The 17,636-nt window shown below is 41.4% G+C and overlaps 1 protein-coding gene across 1 annotated transcript in view; it reads left to right on the plus strand.

Annotated features, from left to right (window-relative positions):
* TRPC5 (transient receptor potential cation channel subfamily C member 5) overlaps positions 1 to 17,636 on the plus strand; it is a gene marked incomplete at both ends in the record, with an annotated part of 66,941 nt that overhangs the window by 11,450 nt on the left and 37,855 nt on the right. The window contains one exon of the mRNA XM_082488392.1: positions 5,370 to 5,891. Within this exon, the coding sequence (XP_082344518.1) occupies positions 5,370 to 5,891 (522 nt within the window). The remainder of the gene's footprint in view (positions 1 to 5,369; positions 5,892 to 17,636) is intronic.

Here is a 17,636-nt window from a genome sequence, read left to right on the forward strand (position 1 = left end):
TTGCTACAAAGCACTAAAAGGTACTAACTTTCTCTGTTTTGCAGTATCAGTCTGAGGGGCAGAGAGTTTATTTGGCTTTACAGGCATGTAAGTCACTGTGCAGATTTTAAACCAGAAGGAGCCTTTTCTTCAGCTGGATATTCTGGGACAGCTATATTGAAATCACTGGAATACTTCAATGCAACAATAACAACAAGAGCTTGGCAAAAGTACATCTGCAAGCACGTGTGCTTTATACCAGAGTTACAAACTTGTTTATCGCCAGTACAAAAGCCCTTAAAGTACATTACTTTTTTTGTTACCCGTTTGTGTTGTTAGTTATATTTCATTAACCAAATTACATCATTTCATTCAATGAATTGCACTTTAGAGAAAAACCAACCTCCCTATTAATATAGATATTGTCATCAATCTGATACAAGATGTCTCAAGGCATCTCTGATTAAGATATTCAGTTATTGAAAGCGGCACCACTGCATGGCCTAAAATGAATGCTTAAATTTATGGAAGCATGTAACATTTTTCTAGAGTTCCGCATAAGGAAACAAATGCCCATGGGGTTCCATCAATGAAAGAATTTGTTTATGTGTTTAGGTAAGGAGCAGGATTCAGTTGGTCATGCCAGTCACAATAGCTATTTTTTTTGAAGACTCTTTTGCTGGTAATATGGCTGATCTGCAGTGTAGCAACACTGACTCTGTCTCTCGTTCTCTATTTATAGAGCTGCAGCTAGAAGTACCACAGGACTGCAATTCTGAACAAAATTGCATTCGCTGCTAAAGCTCCTTTGACTGCCGAGCTTTGCACTAAATTGATGTAGTACAAAATCTTCTTTTTAGAATGACAGAAATTGGCTGTGCCTGTTAGCATGTTTGTGGATGGCATATGCACTTCCCCCATAGGGCTGCATGAAGAAAAACAAACTAGAAATAGGAAATCCTTGCTCAATAAGTTACCTAAGCTTCCATTTTCACAAGTGATACATTTGAAGTTTTCCAGTGAGGTTGCACGAGTTTGTTTTATTTAGTAAAACATTTGGGTTTGGCACTTGGAAAATCTTTTATAACATACAGTTTTATCAAAAAGTTATGCAAGCTGAAAATGATGCAGATTAATGTATTTACAGTTTGTCACGGTTATACTTAAAATTTATTATACCAGTCCATGTGAGGTGCTAGTTTATGGAATGGAGATGGCTTGAAAATGTGGCAATTCCATCTGTAACAGGTAAAAGTATTATTAGTTATTTTCAAAGTGGTGGCACTCTCAATGCCAGACAGGATGCATATTTAGACTGTCTCTGACCCAAGAAGCTTCTAATTTAAAGATTAACAAAACTAAGAAAGTAAAGGATTTTGTGGTTAAGCTTTGCTTTACTTTCTAGATATTCTCTTTTCAGTTCAGGTGTGAAGCACGGCAGGGTTGTCTGGGGACACTGCAGCTGTGAACATCAGTAAAGGTGAACACTGAGGAGAGACCCGAACATGAAGGGAGACTAGTGTCTGGTAGGGTTACCAGACCTTAATCAGGGAGACTATCAATATAGAGGGGCGGAAAAGCAGAAGATGCAAAGACAAAAACAGAAAACCACCCCCAAATAGTCATTAGACATAGCCAGGCTCTTTCCTCAGAGTTCGACGTTTTGCATTTGACTGGCAAGTTCCTTTGCTGCAGAACAGCTTTTTCTTAGGTGCATAGATAGATGACAGATACTGTAGAAGCACTGTAGCTTGCTTTGAAATCTTCTGGTGTTTAAACCTGATATTAGCTTCCATGGTCTGTAAAAGGCAAAAGATGCATTTGCACTAGTCTTTCAGTTTGGTTGAGGAGCACGCTTTTGAGGTGTGTCACCTTAACCCTCCCCGTTTACTGCCCTTTGGTTCACATTCCTGAGCAGTCTCAGAGCACTCGCGCTGGGTTGCTTTGACACAGTGCTAAACCAGAGGGGGTGTCCAGGGACACTCAGATACCAGACTAGATTCAGTCCAAAGTAAAACTCCTAAGAGACCTACAACAAGGCCATCAGGTCTTCAGTCCCAGGTTTTGGGGCTTTTTTTGCTCTGCAGTTCTGCTCCTCTTACACTGTACTAGTTACTAATATAAGCAGAGATTCCTGCTCTTCCTATCCAGAGCTTCTTTCCAGCTGTGGACTATTTAGTGGAAAACTTCTTTTTCCATTCAGAGGAAAGCTTAGCTATACTGAGCAGTGCTTTTACGTAAGCTAATCCTCTATTTTCTTCTCCTCTAATGAGTTAAGCTTGTTTCTCCCCCCACCTTTTTAAATAAAGGAGATTTTTCACTCACTGCAGTATTGTTCAGAGAAGCAGCAGCACAATGGTAAGCGCCCTACCTTTATGAGGATTGAGTCTAGAAACGCGATAACAAGCATTCAATCACTTGTTGTTAATGGTATCGTTAATTTCTTAAGTGAACGTTACGGAGATGAAATACGGAAAAGGCACATGCTCCTATGCAAGCAGTGACAATAAGGTTCTGAAGGACTCCGCTTAACAGCTTGTGTCAGGTGATGAGGTTAATGGAAAAGAATTTGTTATTCAGGTCACTTAATGAAAATAACCTTGGAAGAGCTTAGCGGAGCCCTTGAGGTAGAATAATTTATTCCTCTTCTGCTTCCATCACTGTAAGTTAACCCAAGACATAGAAGAAGCTGATCTAAACATGAACTCAACCTGTCAGAGCAGTGCAGGAGGAACGTCAGCAATTACAATGCGCTGTTGTAATCTCGCTGCCCCTCCAGTGATAATACGTAGAATACAGCCTTCAGAGCAAAGGCTCGCTTTGCATAGCCCCATCTTTAAAACAAGGCAGTTTGTTTGTTAGGATGCAGGTTATCAAAACACTGTGCAAGACAACAAAAATATTCACCGCAAGACATACAATTTTTAGCCAATGTATGGTCTTTGGATCAGCCAGGCATAGGAAAGAGAGAGGCCACGGCAGCCGTCAGTCGCGCTATTCCCGCTCTGTGTTTTGGTGGTTTGTTTTGCTGCTCAGCTATAATCAGAAATAAGCTTAAGCTCCTGTGATTTGGGGCCTTACACTGATGTGCCCCCAGACCCCAGGGAGCCTGTACATCTCTGCACCACCATTTCCCTTCTTATCCCTTAATGAAAAGTGCTGCGTGCTGCCCAGGACAATGTGCCTTCCACACAGCATCTGCCTGAATCCTAACAAAGCAGTGCTCCATTTTTGGGGTGAGGGCTAGTGATATGAGCCAGAATAAGGGATGGGAGATCCTGATTTGATCCCAAACCTTGGGACAACCATTTTGAGAGCACTAGATCCAGATTTAGAAAACCTCAGGAGTAGACAGAAGCAGACAAGACTAGCACTATCCCCACCTGTAACATTACTACCTCGTCGACAAGTGTCCATTTCATACTCAGAGCAACATGAATACCTCATCTGTGTAAAGCTGAAAATCCTTTTCACAGGCCTGGGTACAATAACTTCCATATAGAAAAACAAGATTAAACTTGACAGTAATAGGAGTGATGGAGGGGGAAAGCGTTCTTCCTCTGAGGCAGAGGCTGTGAATACAGCAGCAAGTGACTGACTGAAAAAGCAGAGGAAGAAAGATAATACCGTTATTCAAGCATCAGAGGTTTATAAAAATGCTTCTAAGAGAGAGAAAAAAGAAAAATCTGCACCTTTCTCTTGACATTTAACAAACTACTTAAATGAGCTAAGCAAAGGAAAAGAAAGAAAGTCAAAGACCTTAAAAAGAGAGCTGCTTTCAGCTGTTTGTTACTAGATATCTTAAAATACATTAATCCAACCTCACTAAGAGACACCAAGCTCTCCGTGACCCACAGCAAATCCTCACTATCATTCTCTCTTCTTCCCGTGAATGGTATTTATCCGCCCCTCCTGGCTGCCTCTGTAGGGACCAGCCCTATTAGCAAAGCCTCCAGACACCTGTGTGTCTTTAACGCTTCATGTGCCGCATCCAGCGTAGCAGACTTGTATTGTTCCCAAAATACCTCTAGCCACCCAGCGAGCCCTGCTCTGGTAAACGACCCTGCATCTCAGTGTGGCGCCGACCTTTGGGAGAGTGTTGTGTGTAGTGAACGGGCTCTGTCCCGCTGTCGGCTGCGTTGTGTGGAGGTTTATCGATCAGCTGCAGCTCAGGAGTCTTTAGCTCTTCAGTGCTATAGAGGCACTTCACTCCCAGGGAACTCAGATTCAGTGGTTAGAGGTTCACCGTCTCACAACCAGTCTTCAGTGTATCCCACAGAAGGATGTATAACTGGTTACTTCATGCTACTTTATCACCGCTTTACTTTTGGGTTTTTACGGACTGAGTAATGTTTCCTGTCATTAGGACTCTTTGACAATAGTTTCTCTGAAACGCCTTTGACATTTGTGAGGGGAAGCAGGCCTACTGTTCACCAAAACCAGCAATCACCCCCCCAGCAGCAGGACGCCAACTGCCAGGGCAAGAGCGGTGGGCACACGAAGTGCAGTATGCTTGAGTAATGATTAACACACAACAAAGCAAGCTGCCTGGGCTGCAAATGGAAACACACTGCGTGCTTGGGATGTAAGAGCATTTTGGTCTAATTTTGCAGTCTGCATATAGTAATAAGACACAACAGGGTGTGCATTAAGCTCATCTTTTGAGAAGTGCAACAGTAGCTGAATAATGCACACCCTGGAGTGTCTTATTTGTAGCGGACTATGGCTCATTAATTTTACATTTAAATTTTTTCAAACCCATTAAAAAAAAACAACAAATCTATTCTGAGGGCAGTTATGTAATGTATCCTTCCACTGAAAAGTATTTTCAAATAAAAACAGTAGGGAAAAGGTGAGGAAGAGCTTTGCAGACCGGTGTTTGGTTTGGTTTGTGTAGGGCCTGCTACAAGCAGGTTTTTGGCCTGCTAATGCAGATTTATAATGCAAATAATGATAGTTATGGAAATCTATTCACTCTTCACTCTTTTCTAGACTTTCTTTTCTTTTTTTTTTTTTTGTAATTACCTGGCCTTTTGTCTTTCTTTTTTTCCTACAGAAGTCCACCTTTTGGTATATGAACCAATACCCATTTCTGAACAGGTTCACATATAAAGCATTCAGATGGGGATGTGACTGACTTTTCCACCAGACTGGGAACTGAGTGGTCACGGGTTCCTGCTTGTGAGGCGGACAGGCACAATTTGTGGGAAGATGGTTTTGCCAGAATGGCAGTGTGTGTGTGTGTGTTCATGGATACAATAGGATCTAAAGAACAGAACATGTTACAAAAACTGTGTTTTGTTATGACATCACTTCAAAAGTAAGAAGGAGGGACATCTGATTTCTGCTGTTCCACATGAAATATGACTATGGTTTATCCCTTTATATAGGTTCCAACCTTGATGATGGACACCCAGTTTTCAGAATTCACTCCAGATATCACCCCAATAATGCTGGCGGCTCACACCAACAACTATGAAATCATCAAACTGCTTGTCCAAAGACGGGTAACAATTCCACGCCCACACCAGATCAGATGCAACTGTGTGGAATGTGTCTCCAGTTCAGAGGTGGACAGCCTGAGGCATTCCAGGTCAAGGCTGAACATCTACAAAGCCTTAGCCAGCCCTTCGTTGATTGCCTTATCAAGTGAGGACCCCATCTTGACGGCCTTCCGACTGGGCTGGGAGCTGAAGGAGCTCAGCAAAGTGGAAAATGAGTTCAAGGCTGAATATGAAGAGCTTTCACAGCAGTGCAAGCGTTTTGCTAAGGACCTGTTGGATCAAGCACGGAGTTCCCGAGAATTGGAGATCATTCTCAATCACAGAGATGATCAAAGTGAAGAGCTGGATCCCCAAAAATGTCATGATTTGGCAAAGCTAAAGGTAGCAATAAAGTATCACCAGAAAGAGGTAAGAGTCATTTAAATGGAAAGGTGTGTGAAGGCTTCATGTATTGGGTAAAAGGATTCATTTCTCTAGTCTCCATGGGTTTGTTCGGGGTTGCTAGCTGAAAGCCAGTGGGGGTGAGTTTGGATTGAGTGGAGAACCATGTGCAAATGGGTTAGTCACAAACCAGGAGGTTCACTGCGCCTTGATGACAGCATGAATCTAATGACAGTTGAGGGCAACAGGACTGCTGCATTGAGTTATGGCTTCTACAGCACTGACACTTTCTGAAATCCCATTTCATTGTAACCCATCCCCCTGCAAAGAACAGCCTTCAGAGATCTCCAGGTTTGTTAGCTCTGAAAGCTTTTCCCAGTAGCTGCTTATATGCAGGAACCAAAAGCTAGAAGGGATTGCCTGGTTCATGAAGGGCTTGGCTGCAGGAAGTAATATAATACATAATTCGCTTCCTCCAGCCACTAAACACTTCCCAGCACCCATTCAACACTAACTCATAAGGGGCAGAGCAACAACAGCAGCAGAAAGAGAGCAGGAGAGATCAAGAGCATTCTCATTGTTACCAGCAATTTTGTTAGATGAAAATGCTCATGTGATGCTCAGAAGTGGATCATGTCCTGCAAATACTTCTTCACACCTGAGACACCTCAGGTTGATTCTTGTTCCTTGATTCATCCATGTTTTAGGGACTGAGAAGAAATTCCCAGAAATTCAAACTCTTGCCCGTAGTACCAGAAAGGAAAGACATACTTCAGCAAAAGGGCACAGAGCCTTTCAGAAGCCCTGCAAATCCAGAGATTTATAAGCTGATTCAATAAAGGCCGTGAACCCAAGGAGAATGCTGAAAACAGTTTCATTAGCTGGCTCTGGATTTTCTTTCTCTTTCCAAATCTGGACAGAATTTAGTAGCTGATATATTACTGTTGGCCAGTGATGTTCCAGGTTATCTGAAGGAGGAATTTAGCTTGCTTGGTTGAGGAACTGAATTGCAATGTCTATTACATTCTTCTGTGTCCGGAGGGTGAGAGGAGTGGCGGAAAAGCCTGCCACGTTACTCTTTTCACCATCTTCCACACATTTGACGCTTTGTTTTATGCATTGACCCAGATGAGGACAGCTTGATATGATACATTCCACCTCCTTTAATGGCCGCTCATGTCATCTGAGGTAAGATAGTCAAGAAGTGAAAGATGCAGGTTTTCCTTTCTCCCTTTGGTCCGTTACTCCTCCTGAGTACTGGCCCCTTGATGCAACAAGCTGGAGCCGAAGCCTCAAGCTTTCTGGGATCTAGCACGTGGTCACTTACTGCTCTTACTGGGCTACTCCAGTGAAGTGTCAGGCGCACCCGCCTTCATGTCAGGTTGTGGTTTTTACTCTAGCTGACAGGGTTAGGTAACACCACAAGTGCTTTAGGGACACGAACGAGTAGTGAAGAGTTAGTCTGGAGAAGGGTAATACAGTATATCAGGTCAAATGTTCCTTGAATCTAAGAAGGACCAGAAACTCTGCTTCAGTTTTGGGGGTTTTTTTTACTGGCCTGATAGCCACAGACGCTGCATCCACATCCACCTGTCAACAGCCAGGACACCACTGGCACTGCTGCGTGTAGATCGCTGCTGGTTTCAATGTCTTGTCACGGTTCAGGCTCACTATTGACATCCAAGCATAAATCTGTGGCTGTGCCTTATCTTGTGTTCACATTAAGAAACTGCAAGTCTGAAGGAGTTCACTATATTTGAAATGTAGTGCTGAACAGTCCTGAAGCTCTCTTATTTTAAAGTAACAAATTTTTAATCTTTGCTTGCTTGCTTGACAGTTTTTATCTCTTTTTTTAGGCATATTTGACTGAATTCCAAGCATATGGACAAATTCCATGTTTTTTGATATGTTCATGACAGTTCCAGCATATAAATGATAGCAAATACGCTCTGTGTTGCCAGCTGAAGTCAGTGCTGTTTCCAGGTAGAATACTGGTGGGCAGGGACAGAATGAATGAGTGTGGGAAAACAGCACTACTGAACCCCTTCATCCTACCTGGTTATTCACAAATACCTGATGCATCCTGCAGGATGGTGTCTGTATGCAACAAAATATTTTCTTATCATCATAATTAGTCCAATACAAAACACCAAGCAAGATATAAAAGTCATTACCAGCTTCTGAAACAAATGAGTAGGAACATTTGTCAGGGAAACATTGAGAAATGCCTTTTAATCATGATTGAAAAGTATCAGACTGAGAGAATTTTTGTGGGGGACAGGAAGGAAAACAGAAACAAGTTTGGTTTTGTGAAAGACAGTTCTGCAGAGAAAAACAGCAGAATTTTTTAAAGTAGATCTTCTTGTTCTGCTGAAGCTTTTTATGTCTTAACATTATATGGGATTGGATTGGGTGGAGAAGCTTTTTATATCTTAATGTTGACAAAGTTATAAGTCAAATCTTTAGTAGCCTAAGATGAAAATCCAAAGTGGACCTTATTATTTTCTGTTATTTTCTGGGGCTCTAAATGGTTACCACAGTTGTTAGTTCTTTATATTTGTCATAAAGAATGCGTAATCTCACATTGATTTTAGGCTAATTCCTAGACAAATTTCCTGCAGCTTTTTTTCTTTTTGAGTGAAATAAACCTCAAAATTTCCCCCAAAATATGAAATTATTCTATTTCAGCTTAATCAGGCAGATACTTTCAACTTCAAGATTCTTTCTAGAGAAGTTGTTAAGAGGGTGTTGGCAAAGAGATCATTGCCTTCAGATGGAGGGGCTGTCCTCTGTGTTTTGGGTAGGGAGTAGATCTTAAAGTTACTTTTTCTTTGTACCAGCATAAATGATCTGGGAATTCCAGAGTACTCTTCACTAGACACATTATTCACTGTTCTTCTCTCCAAAGCATTTCAGATGAACCCACTGTGCCTTTTTTTTTTCTCTCCATTGCACTCATACTGAAGAGTAGATGCTGGTTTGTTTCAGGTACAGAAAAGTAACAGCATTCAAATTTCTAGTGCACATGGATGATCTCTGGCAGCGAACATACAGAACTGAAAAAAATCCCATTGGGAAAAGCTAGACATCTATGGGCAGTTCTTGCTCCAAACCAGCCCCTTGGAGGAAAGCTTTTTAAAGCTCATTAGGCTGCTAAATATGCAGGCAAGTAGGCAATAAGTTTTTTAACAGAGTATAATCTGGTTAAGTCCCTTTTGCGTTAAAGGGGCAAAGTAATTTTGGCAGAAAATAAACCCCCTTGCCTTCTAACACTCCTCACCGAGGTGGGAGGCTGGGTGCGGCTAGGTTTAAATTCTGAGTGATGCCCAATTCACCACGATCAGCCCGGGCGCGTTTAGTATATTAAACTGTTGCGGTTCTGGATACACTAATAGCAGACTGCACCTTCAGCCCAGTCGTGCTCATGAACTAACACGGCCTCGCTTCGGTCGCATTCAATGAGAAAACCCAAACGACGAGCTGCCTACACAATACAGTGTATTTAAACAACAGATACAAAATTCTTTTGGATTGGCGGTGATAGTGACTGTCTGCAAAGCACGTGTGAATACTAAAGATGCTAGCAATATAGCTCGGTTACAAAAGCGCTAAGTTACAAAACCACTCTATATAGAGATTTCTAAGTTTCCCAGGGAAGCACTTAGTATAGCCAAGTGTTCGAATCTTACCCACAAGCGTCCTTATGGGGGGGGAAGAGAGGCTCAGCCCATCGACTGGTCCCAGAAGTCCACGACGGTGTCTTCCCTCACATCCCCCTTTTCTTGGGCTATTTTTATACTATTTTTTATCTTCAAGGTGGAGTTTGAGTGTCTCTAGTCATAAATACTTTCATTATGATTGGTGTAAAATTTTCTCACCTCACATTTAAAGGTATAGTTTACGAAAAATTCAGAGCGCAGACTCAAGGAGGAGTGGTCGCACCTTGGAGGCGGGTAGCTTTTGGGATGGAGGTGTGTTTTGGTATTATAATGACACTATAATGAGCAAAGTTCACTGACGGACAGCATTTCAGCAAAAAAAATGACAGATTGTTGGCTCAGGGTAACAACTGGGCAGTTTATCAGTTCTGTAAGACCTTTGAGGGCTCCATTCGGTCCTCAAGTTCCCAGTTTATCACGGAGTTTTAGCCATGGTGTCTTCACTCTGCTCCATTCTTCGCACTGTTTTTCTTCTTTGGTGCCATCTCGTTCCCATGTTTTCCGGATTATCACAGGGTTTGGCCTTGGAGTCTCCACTCCACTCCGCTCCCTGCGTTGCTTTCCAAGCAATATTGTACAGGGAATCGTAGGTGTAGATCTTCACATACCAGCTGCAGCTGTATTTTACCCTAGGAGCCTTTTGATTTTAATGTGTGACCAATGCTGTATTATTGATCATTTTTAGTAATCATTCCACAGTGCCTAAATCCCATTGGAGATTAGACACTTATCTTGCTGAGGTAATTTGAAATTCCGCTGTAGATTTAGCTGCATCTTTTGGCACCTGATCTTGTACGTTAAGTTTTTGCAAACAATTAGCAATCATCCCAGCCATGGACACAAATCCCTGTTCCCTGCACCGAATCCAGTAAACTTACTCATGGTATACACAACTTCATCTTTTGATCTGGCTTGAGTGCCTCTGTCTTCGGCAACCTGGACGAGGACTGGATTAGCGATAGCAACAACTTCAGTTCAGTCCTACCTCTGGAGAAGTACTGACCTCGTCACAAAGGCTCCCCCCCAGTCTGCATCCCCAGGTAAATCCCACTGCCCATGCATTTCTGCCTCATGATGCAGATATGGGTTTTGTCTTTACAAGGGTAGAAACATCTCCTGTTCTTTTTTTTTTCCAACAAAATAGCCTGGGAGGTACAAGTTTTGATTTTTTTCCCAAACATTACATATGTTAAATATTTTATAAACGGACAAATGTGTCACTCATGAGGAAGAAGACCCTTTTCCTTTGGAGGAGGGTCAAAACAATGGAGAAGAAATTTCTTGCTTTTCTTGTTTGTTTTTAATAAGCCCATATATCCTACATGGTAAATTACTGTTTACACAGAAAGAAAAATTTCAATTACACAGGAAAGATTAAAATGTGCCCTAAGGTAGCTTTGTAGTATATTTTATGGTAGTAAATGTTAAAACCATGCTGTGCAATGTTCACAAGCTCCCTCTCCATTTCAAGTGTAGGATGGTTGGATGGTTGTGTCCTCAGTTTCGAATTACAAAAGGGCCCCGATCATTTCTTTAGAAGATAGGAAGGATTTAGTAGTTGTTATCACTGTTTGCGTGGCAGTCACAAAATATTAGAAAAAAATTAGGACAGCTCTAGTACAATGTGAAATGTGATGAGTTAGATCCAGCACAGACACGTCAGTTTTCTCAGTCCACTTCTGCAAGAAATTATTTTCATAGGATCACGGGAATTCATGGTCTAAGAGACAAATAGGCTTTTCGCAAGTGCTCTTGTAGTATATGGCATTTGTCTTCATATTATTCCTTTCCAAATTCTTTTATTCATGACTAATTTTGGAAGGAGAAAGGTGCTGAAGACTTAATAAGAAAAGGCACAGCTCAGCTGTTGGGGATCAATCTTCACTATGCTGTTCTGGCACCAAATTAGCTCTGCATTTGTTAATTTGTTTGCATTTCTAAGAAAAGATGGGGAAAAGTCATCTCTGAGGGTCTTGCCAGTCACATAAAGTATAGTTGTATGTACAGCGTACCATTGCTTTATTGGAGAATCAGAGCATGGGCTACATGCAAATATCATTTTTCTGTCCTTTAAGGTTTTTTTACATTGCCAAAATAATGAAAAGCAATCATAGTGTAGCAGTGAATCAGGTCTAAAAGGGCAGATTTCTCCTTGCATATAACATTCTGCTAAGCCACAAGAATAGCAATACACATTCAGCCTATTCCTGCTTTCTTGCTCTCCATCGTAGGTCATTCGCATCTTCAAAATGAAGTGAAACATCACAGTAATGGGGGTTTAGTGTTATTTTTCTGGAACTGGTGGTTGCAAATGGCTGTGCAGGTTTAGTTTATGTGTCTGTAAGAAACACACACAATGCAAGGCACCCATAAAAAATTATTTTACCTCTGACTATATTGCTTAGCACTTTCACTGAATTAGATCAAAGGAGCGCATGAAATTCCCTCTCAGAAACCTTAACCTTAGTCCCTTTTAGTCACTGTATTCTAATCAATGACAGGAAAGGAAAGAAGTAGAATCGTTTGCTTCTCTAATTTAAAAACAGTGCTCTTTGCCTTTTTCTCTTCAGAATGAAGCTTCAAAAGTTTTAGTTCTTTTTTTCCAAGACATTTCCATAGACAAGTACCTCCTGAGATACAGTACTGGAGTGAATGAATAATCATTCCTGCCGTGCTACATATTTTTGGGCTGTGTCTTGACTCTTGTCAACTGTGTGGCTGCAGTTAGAAGCACAGCATCGTTCTCCAGGGATTATGCATAAACCTGGGAAATTTCTAAGGGCACTTCAGTTAGTGTATAAAAAGAGCTTTTAAAAATATCAGAGATGCATGAAAAATGAAGTGCGCGGTCTGCGAAAATCAAAGCTCATCTACTGCACCTTGTTTACCTGTTTTGAAAGCCATTCAGGTATCTTGATGGATAGCCACAGATCTGTCTTTGCTTGCAGGCAGCGCTAAGTTATTCTCCCGTGGTTTTTTCTGTTTTCTTGCCGCACTGCCTGGAGGTATAAGGATACAGGGCTGTATATTTGTATTGTGCTCTTTAAAGGCACAATAAAAAGCTAGCTTTTCGGTGAGCCTGCACAGCTCAGAAGATTAATAAACAGGCTTTTACTTTCAGGTTTCTAGAATGAAATCATACCACGGCAGGAAAAGATCTTTATTAGGACTAGATGGGGGAAGCAGAGCTGCTCCTTGTGGCAGCATTTTGCCTTTCTAGTGACCTGGAACATCCGTATCCCTTAGTGTATTAGATGGTGAGCATGGTGTGGTTATGCTACATCCAGATCTGTCCTACACCACAAACCTGAATCTAAGTTTAGGGATTTCAAAAGCACTGAATGTCCAACTGTCACCTTTCATTTTCCAGCAGCATTCATTCATTCCTCATTGTACGCAGCTAAGTTACCATCTGATGTGTGAACAGTGGTCTGTGCTAAATGAAGCATTTTTTTCTCAAACACAATCCCAGCAGACAGATGACCACATTACAAAATCTTCCGTGCGTGTGGTACTAACGGAGCTGTTATCAACAGTCTCAGCGGCCGGGCTTCGGGGTGGCAGTGGGGAGACTTATCAGCATTTGCACCCTTAAAACAGTCTTTCCGGCTGATCGCTGGTGGGGCAGCGGGGCGAGAGGTGCATATCTTGGAGCCCCTGCTCTATGGGCTTCTGCAGTTGCCAGATCTATTTATTCAGGTTTGGAAATCAGCACAGAACTTTAACCCCTCCAGCTGCATTGTGTTACAAAAATTAGGACAAGAGGCATTTAAGTGTAACTTCTCTGCACACTTGGAAGAAGAAATATTCAGAGAACTGATGGTTCATCAGTTTGACAAAGTGGACTTGAATGTTTATTTGAGGAAACAGTATTATTTGGTATATTATTCACGTAACACCAAAATGTTCTAACTTGATGAAGGTTAGCCACATATTGCAGCTGTCACAGAACAGAACTGCAGAAGACTATCTTTTGACAGCAAAATCATCTCTGACTAATCTTGCCATGCACAAATTTGAAAAAACAACATAAGACTGGTATGTCAGTCAAGGACAAGGACTCTGCTTGTATTAGCGTAATGTGTAGCAGGCAATAAATGCCTGGATCATTCTTTAAGTCATTTCTGGTGTCTCATGTCTCTGACTTAAATGATCTCTTGGACAAAGACAGGAAATATGTTGAAAGCAAAAGGGATTGCCACTGTTTTAAGAACATTCAAGAATGATTTAGTGAGTTTGTCAGTTCACTTAACTTCATGTATCCCATCAGTCTTCTTGTCAGCAAGAGAAGAGGCTTGGGAAGCCAAAGTTAAAGTACAGGACATGATTGATTGGCTTTCTATAGACAACAGAAACTGGAAAGGAGAAGTGACGTCTCGTATGTTGTATAAGCCAAGCATTCAGTCTTACCGCATCGGAAGGTCTAGAGTGCCTTTCAGAGGCAGCTTTACGTCGGTAGTGAAGAATATATAATGTTATTTCATACTTCACTTTGAATGATAGCCTGAAATAATAAACTCAGTGGAAAAAATACCGCTATGGATTCTCCCTTTTGGATATAGAAGTGGTCATTGCTATTTATCTGATTTCTGTGAATTTCAGCTTTACTTCGGTTGCTTAGTGAAGAGTATTATGAAACTATATAGAAAAAAACTATTTCCACTCCCCTTACATCTCTTATGGATACATCAGATCCATCATCATCCAGATGAGCCATTTAGGTGTCTCATGATTGAGAACACAGTTATCTCATAGTTTTTCACTCCAAGAAAAGTGAGATGGATAGAAGGGATAATCAAACACACACACACACACACACACACCCCAACTAAGATGTGCAGAATGGCATTTAAAAGCTGTAACTGCAGATTTTTGTGTTCTTATTCTTTCTCTACAAACCCCAGCTGGCTGAGTAAACATCTTTCAACAAAGCATCTGTCCTCCTCACCCTTCAACAGTGATATTGCTCAGAAGCAGAGGTAGCCTTTAGAGCTTCCCAAGAATGTGAGAAGTGTTTATAGTATGCTGGTCTGTTCTTTCCTGGATATTGGAGTAAATTTACTCATTCAGGAGAAGGTAAGGTAGAAAGAAAAAAGAAACCAAAATAAAATAGATATTTCTCAGAAAGGAAGGAAATGAAAAATATTTTTAGAACTTTTTATTAACACTAATAGGGTAAAGTAGATATGTATTTAAAAATACTTGTGAATGACTTTTAAAATTCCTGTGTTTGCTTTACTTATCACTTATTTAATGTAAATGTTAGAAATTCACTAGGGAGACTAAACCCAGCCTTTTACTTAAAAGTCAATACCTTCTCCACTTCAGCTAAAGCCTGTGAGAGCTCCTGGTATTCATTTGGAGATCTGTAACTCTTGAAGTGCTGCCTGCAAGAGCACTTAGGAAACTCTGCAAGATTTGTCTCTAAACATATTTTAGCCTGACTGTTTTTTCAGAGCTTCTGTAGGATGTGTCCAATATCCCCTGTTCAGCTCTTGGAAACCAGTTAGTGTGTTGTGAATTAACTGACTCTCTCTTAGGTATATCACTCATACTCAGCACTTGTTTGTACTGCAGCACTCTGCCTTTGGAAACCCAGTCTATACCTACTTAATCTTTGTAACAGAACTGTATCCTGGAATGTGTGCTGAAATACATCCTCCAGGAATTTATTTATCAACTGTAGTCTGCTGTCTGCTAAAATAAATGCTGAAAAATTTTGCTTATGTCTGGACTCTTGCTCAGGGTCTGACCCAGAGGAACTGTGTCCTGGTGGGGTGTTTGCTAAGAGAGGATGGCCTCCAGAAGCACCCTTCAGCAGCTTGCCTTTATTCAATGCAGAATTTATGCCTGCGCTTAAATCCTGCTGACACAGGCCATAAATACAAATCTATAGCTAAACACGTTTAAGCGCTCTGAGTAGAGATGGATTTCATTTCAAGCTTAAATCCTTCGTTAATTGCTTCGTCCATGAGTAGGTACCCCAGATTTGCAAGGCTCTACCTTTGTCCTAGAATATGCGGGACCTCTTTTATTTAAATATTTAAGCCAATCCAACATAAATTTGTGAAAATATGAATTTTCATGGAACTGTAGCAGGCTTTTAGAGGTTATTCAGTCTTTCCTTTTGCCAGCATTCACATCACTGGTGAATTTCCGTTTGCTACTGTTTAAGCTGAGTTCATGTCTGCTACCATCAAGAGATGTGTTATGGATAGGAGACTTTTAGTTAAGATTCACGTTTCATCATCACTTAAAATATTTTAAGAACAGATTAGACAAAATTCTGTATAATTTGAGGCCACATGTTCATCTGTGGAGGATCTGGAGTTTGTTTTATTCACCAGCAGAGGGATTGAGCAATTTGGGTAGCACCTGGTTTTCTTGAAGGACTCTTCCAGCTCAGCTAGTGATCTTCTTAATGGCAGGAATGACTGCCATTTGGATTTGCATCAGTGCTTCACTGTTAGTAAGCCATGTGAGTAGCAGCTGTGGTTTTGATAGGATATTCATCCTATATTTTCCTGAGAAGAAACTACTATCTCTTGGAAGTGCCTGATGAGGGGTGTTGAGCTGTAGTCCCTTTCCCCTGCGTTATACAGCCTCCCCTCCAACTTCTTTGTCTCATTTCTTCCTTTTTTTTTCTGTTGCAGAAAGTACTTAATTAACAGGATGAACAACCATTAGGTGTTTACCCTCTGCAACTCACACTTCAGCAGCAGAATGTAAATAACTTTGCAGTCATTAACAAGGTTGAACTTTAAAAAGAAACGTGCTACAAAAGAGGATTTTCTTATTCATCTCACTGTTTGCAACACTGCAAACTTGAGGAGGCTGGTGTTTCTTATGTAGAATATCTGATCTCATAGGGCATACTGGCTCTCTGCACCTGACATCAAATTAGGCCACAGATAATTCCTCTCTTCTGTCTTGGGCTGATTTAGAAATGTAGCTCTTTGAGTATTGCCCACTGGAATTTCCTTTAAGAGCAATAAACCTGATAGAACAACCGCATTTCCTTTCTTACTCAGAAGATCCCGTCCTTGGTATGAAATGGAGACAGAGTCGCTTGTTGAGCTGGAAGCGTGTTGTGATACTTGGTTCTGAGCAGGAGCAGCTGCAGGATTCGGAAGTGCAGGAAGAAGCTGGATTTAAAAAGTTAATTTCTTTGCATGCCGTTTCATGTTCCTGAAGTTGGAAGTCCGAGTAGAGAGGATCACTTCATTGCACAGTGTGATCCATATGCCTGTTGACATTGTGCCAAGTGTTACAGCACGTGTGGGCTATTGGACAGCGTGTATTAAGCTTTGTGGGTTAAGACATTAAGGTTTGGTATTGGTTGATAAACCCAAGCCTGTGGTAGTACTGACAGCATAGGAGTTTCCTATATCTTCATGGGAGGAAAGAAATTCCAGCCAATTGATTGTGAAAATTCAAGTATGAAAGGCTGTGCCCAGTCCGTCCGCAGTTGTATTGATGGGGTCGGCGGGGTAGGTACTTCAGTGCCTAGGTAGGTCACCCTGGTAGCGACTTGGGATGAAGAGAGGCACAGACCTGCTGCCCCCAGCCCTGCCTGACCACGCTGTGCTTGCCAGCACTGGGGGGAGACGTGTGTCGTCAGAGACATCTCCATTCAATCTGTCAGAGAGAAGGTGCAAGGCAGTACCTCTGCAGGATGGGACAGAGCTTTCTACAGAGTGGAGAATGGCAACAGCATTTGTCCTTTTCATTATAGAACTGGATTCACACGAAATCTACATTCTGTACAGATCTAGCTAAAATATATACTTATGCTACTACGTCAGACACTGCAGTTGCCTGATTGTCCACAGACTGCAAAATCTTGATCGGTTCATGTGAAAATCTGCTTTTCCAAAGCCAAAATAGCTCTAATTGTAGAGTGCAGCAGCACATGACAATACCCTCAAACACAGTAACCTTGCAGGTATTCAGCTGCCATGTTTTAGATGCTGTGGGATACAGTGCTGTTGGTGAGATTGAACCTATTGAAATGAGTGTCAGACGGGGGAACTAAAGTTAATTTCATGGCTCC

The sequence above is a fragment of the Vanellus vanellus genome (genome assembly GCF_965231255.1).
Source record: "Vanellus vanellus genome assembly, chromosome: 10".
Classification (NCBI taxonomy): domain Eukaryota; kingdom Metazoa; phylum Chordata; class Aves; order Charadriiformes; family Charadriidae; genus Vanellus; species Vanellus vanellus.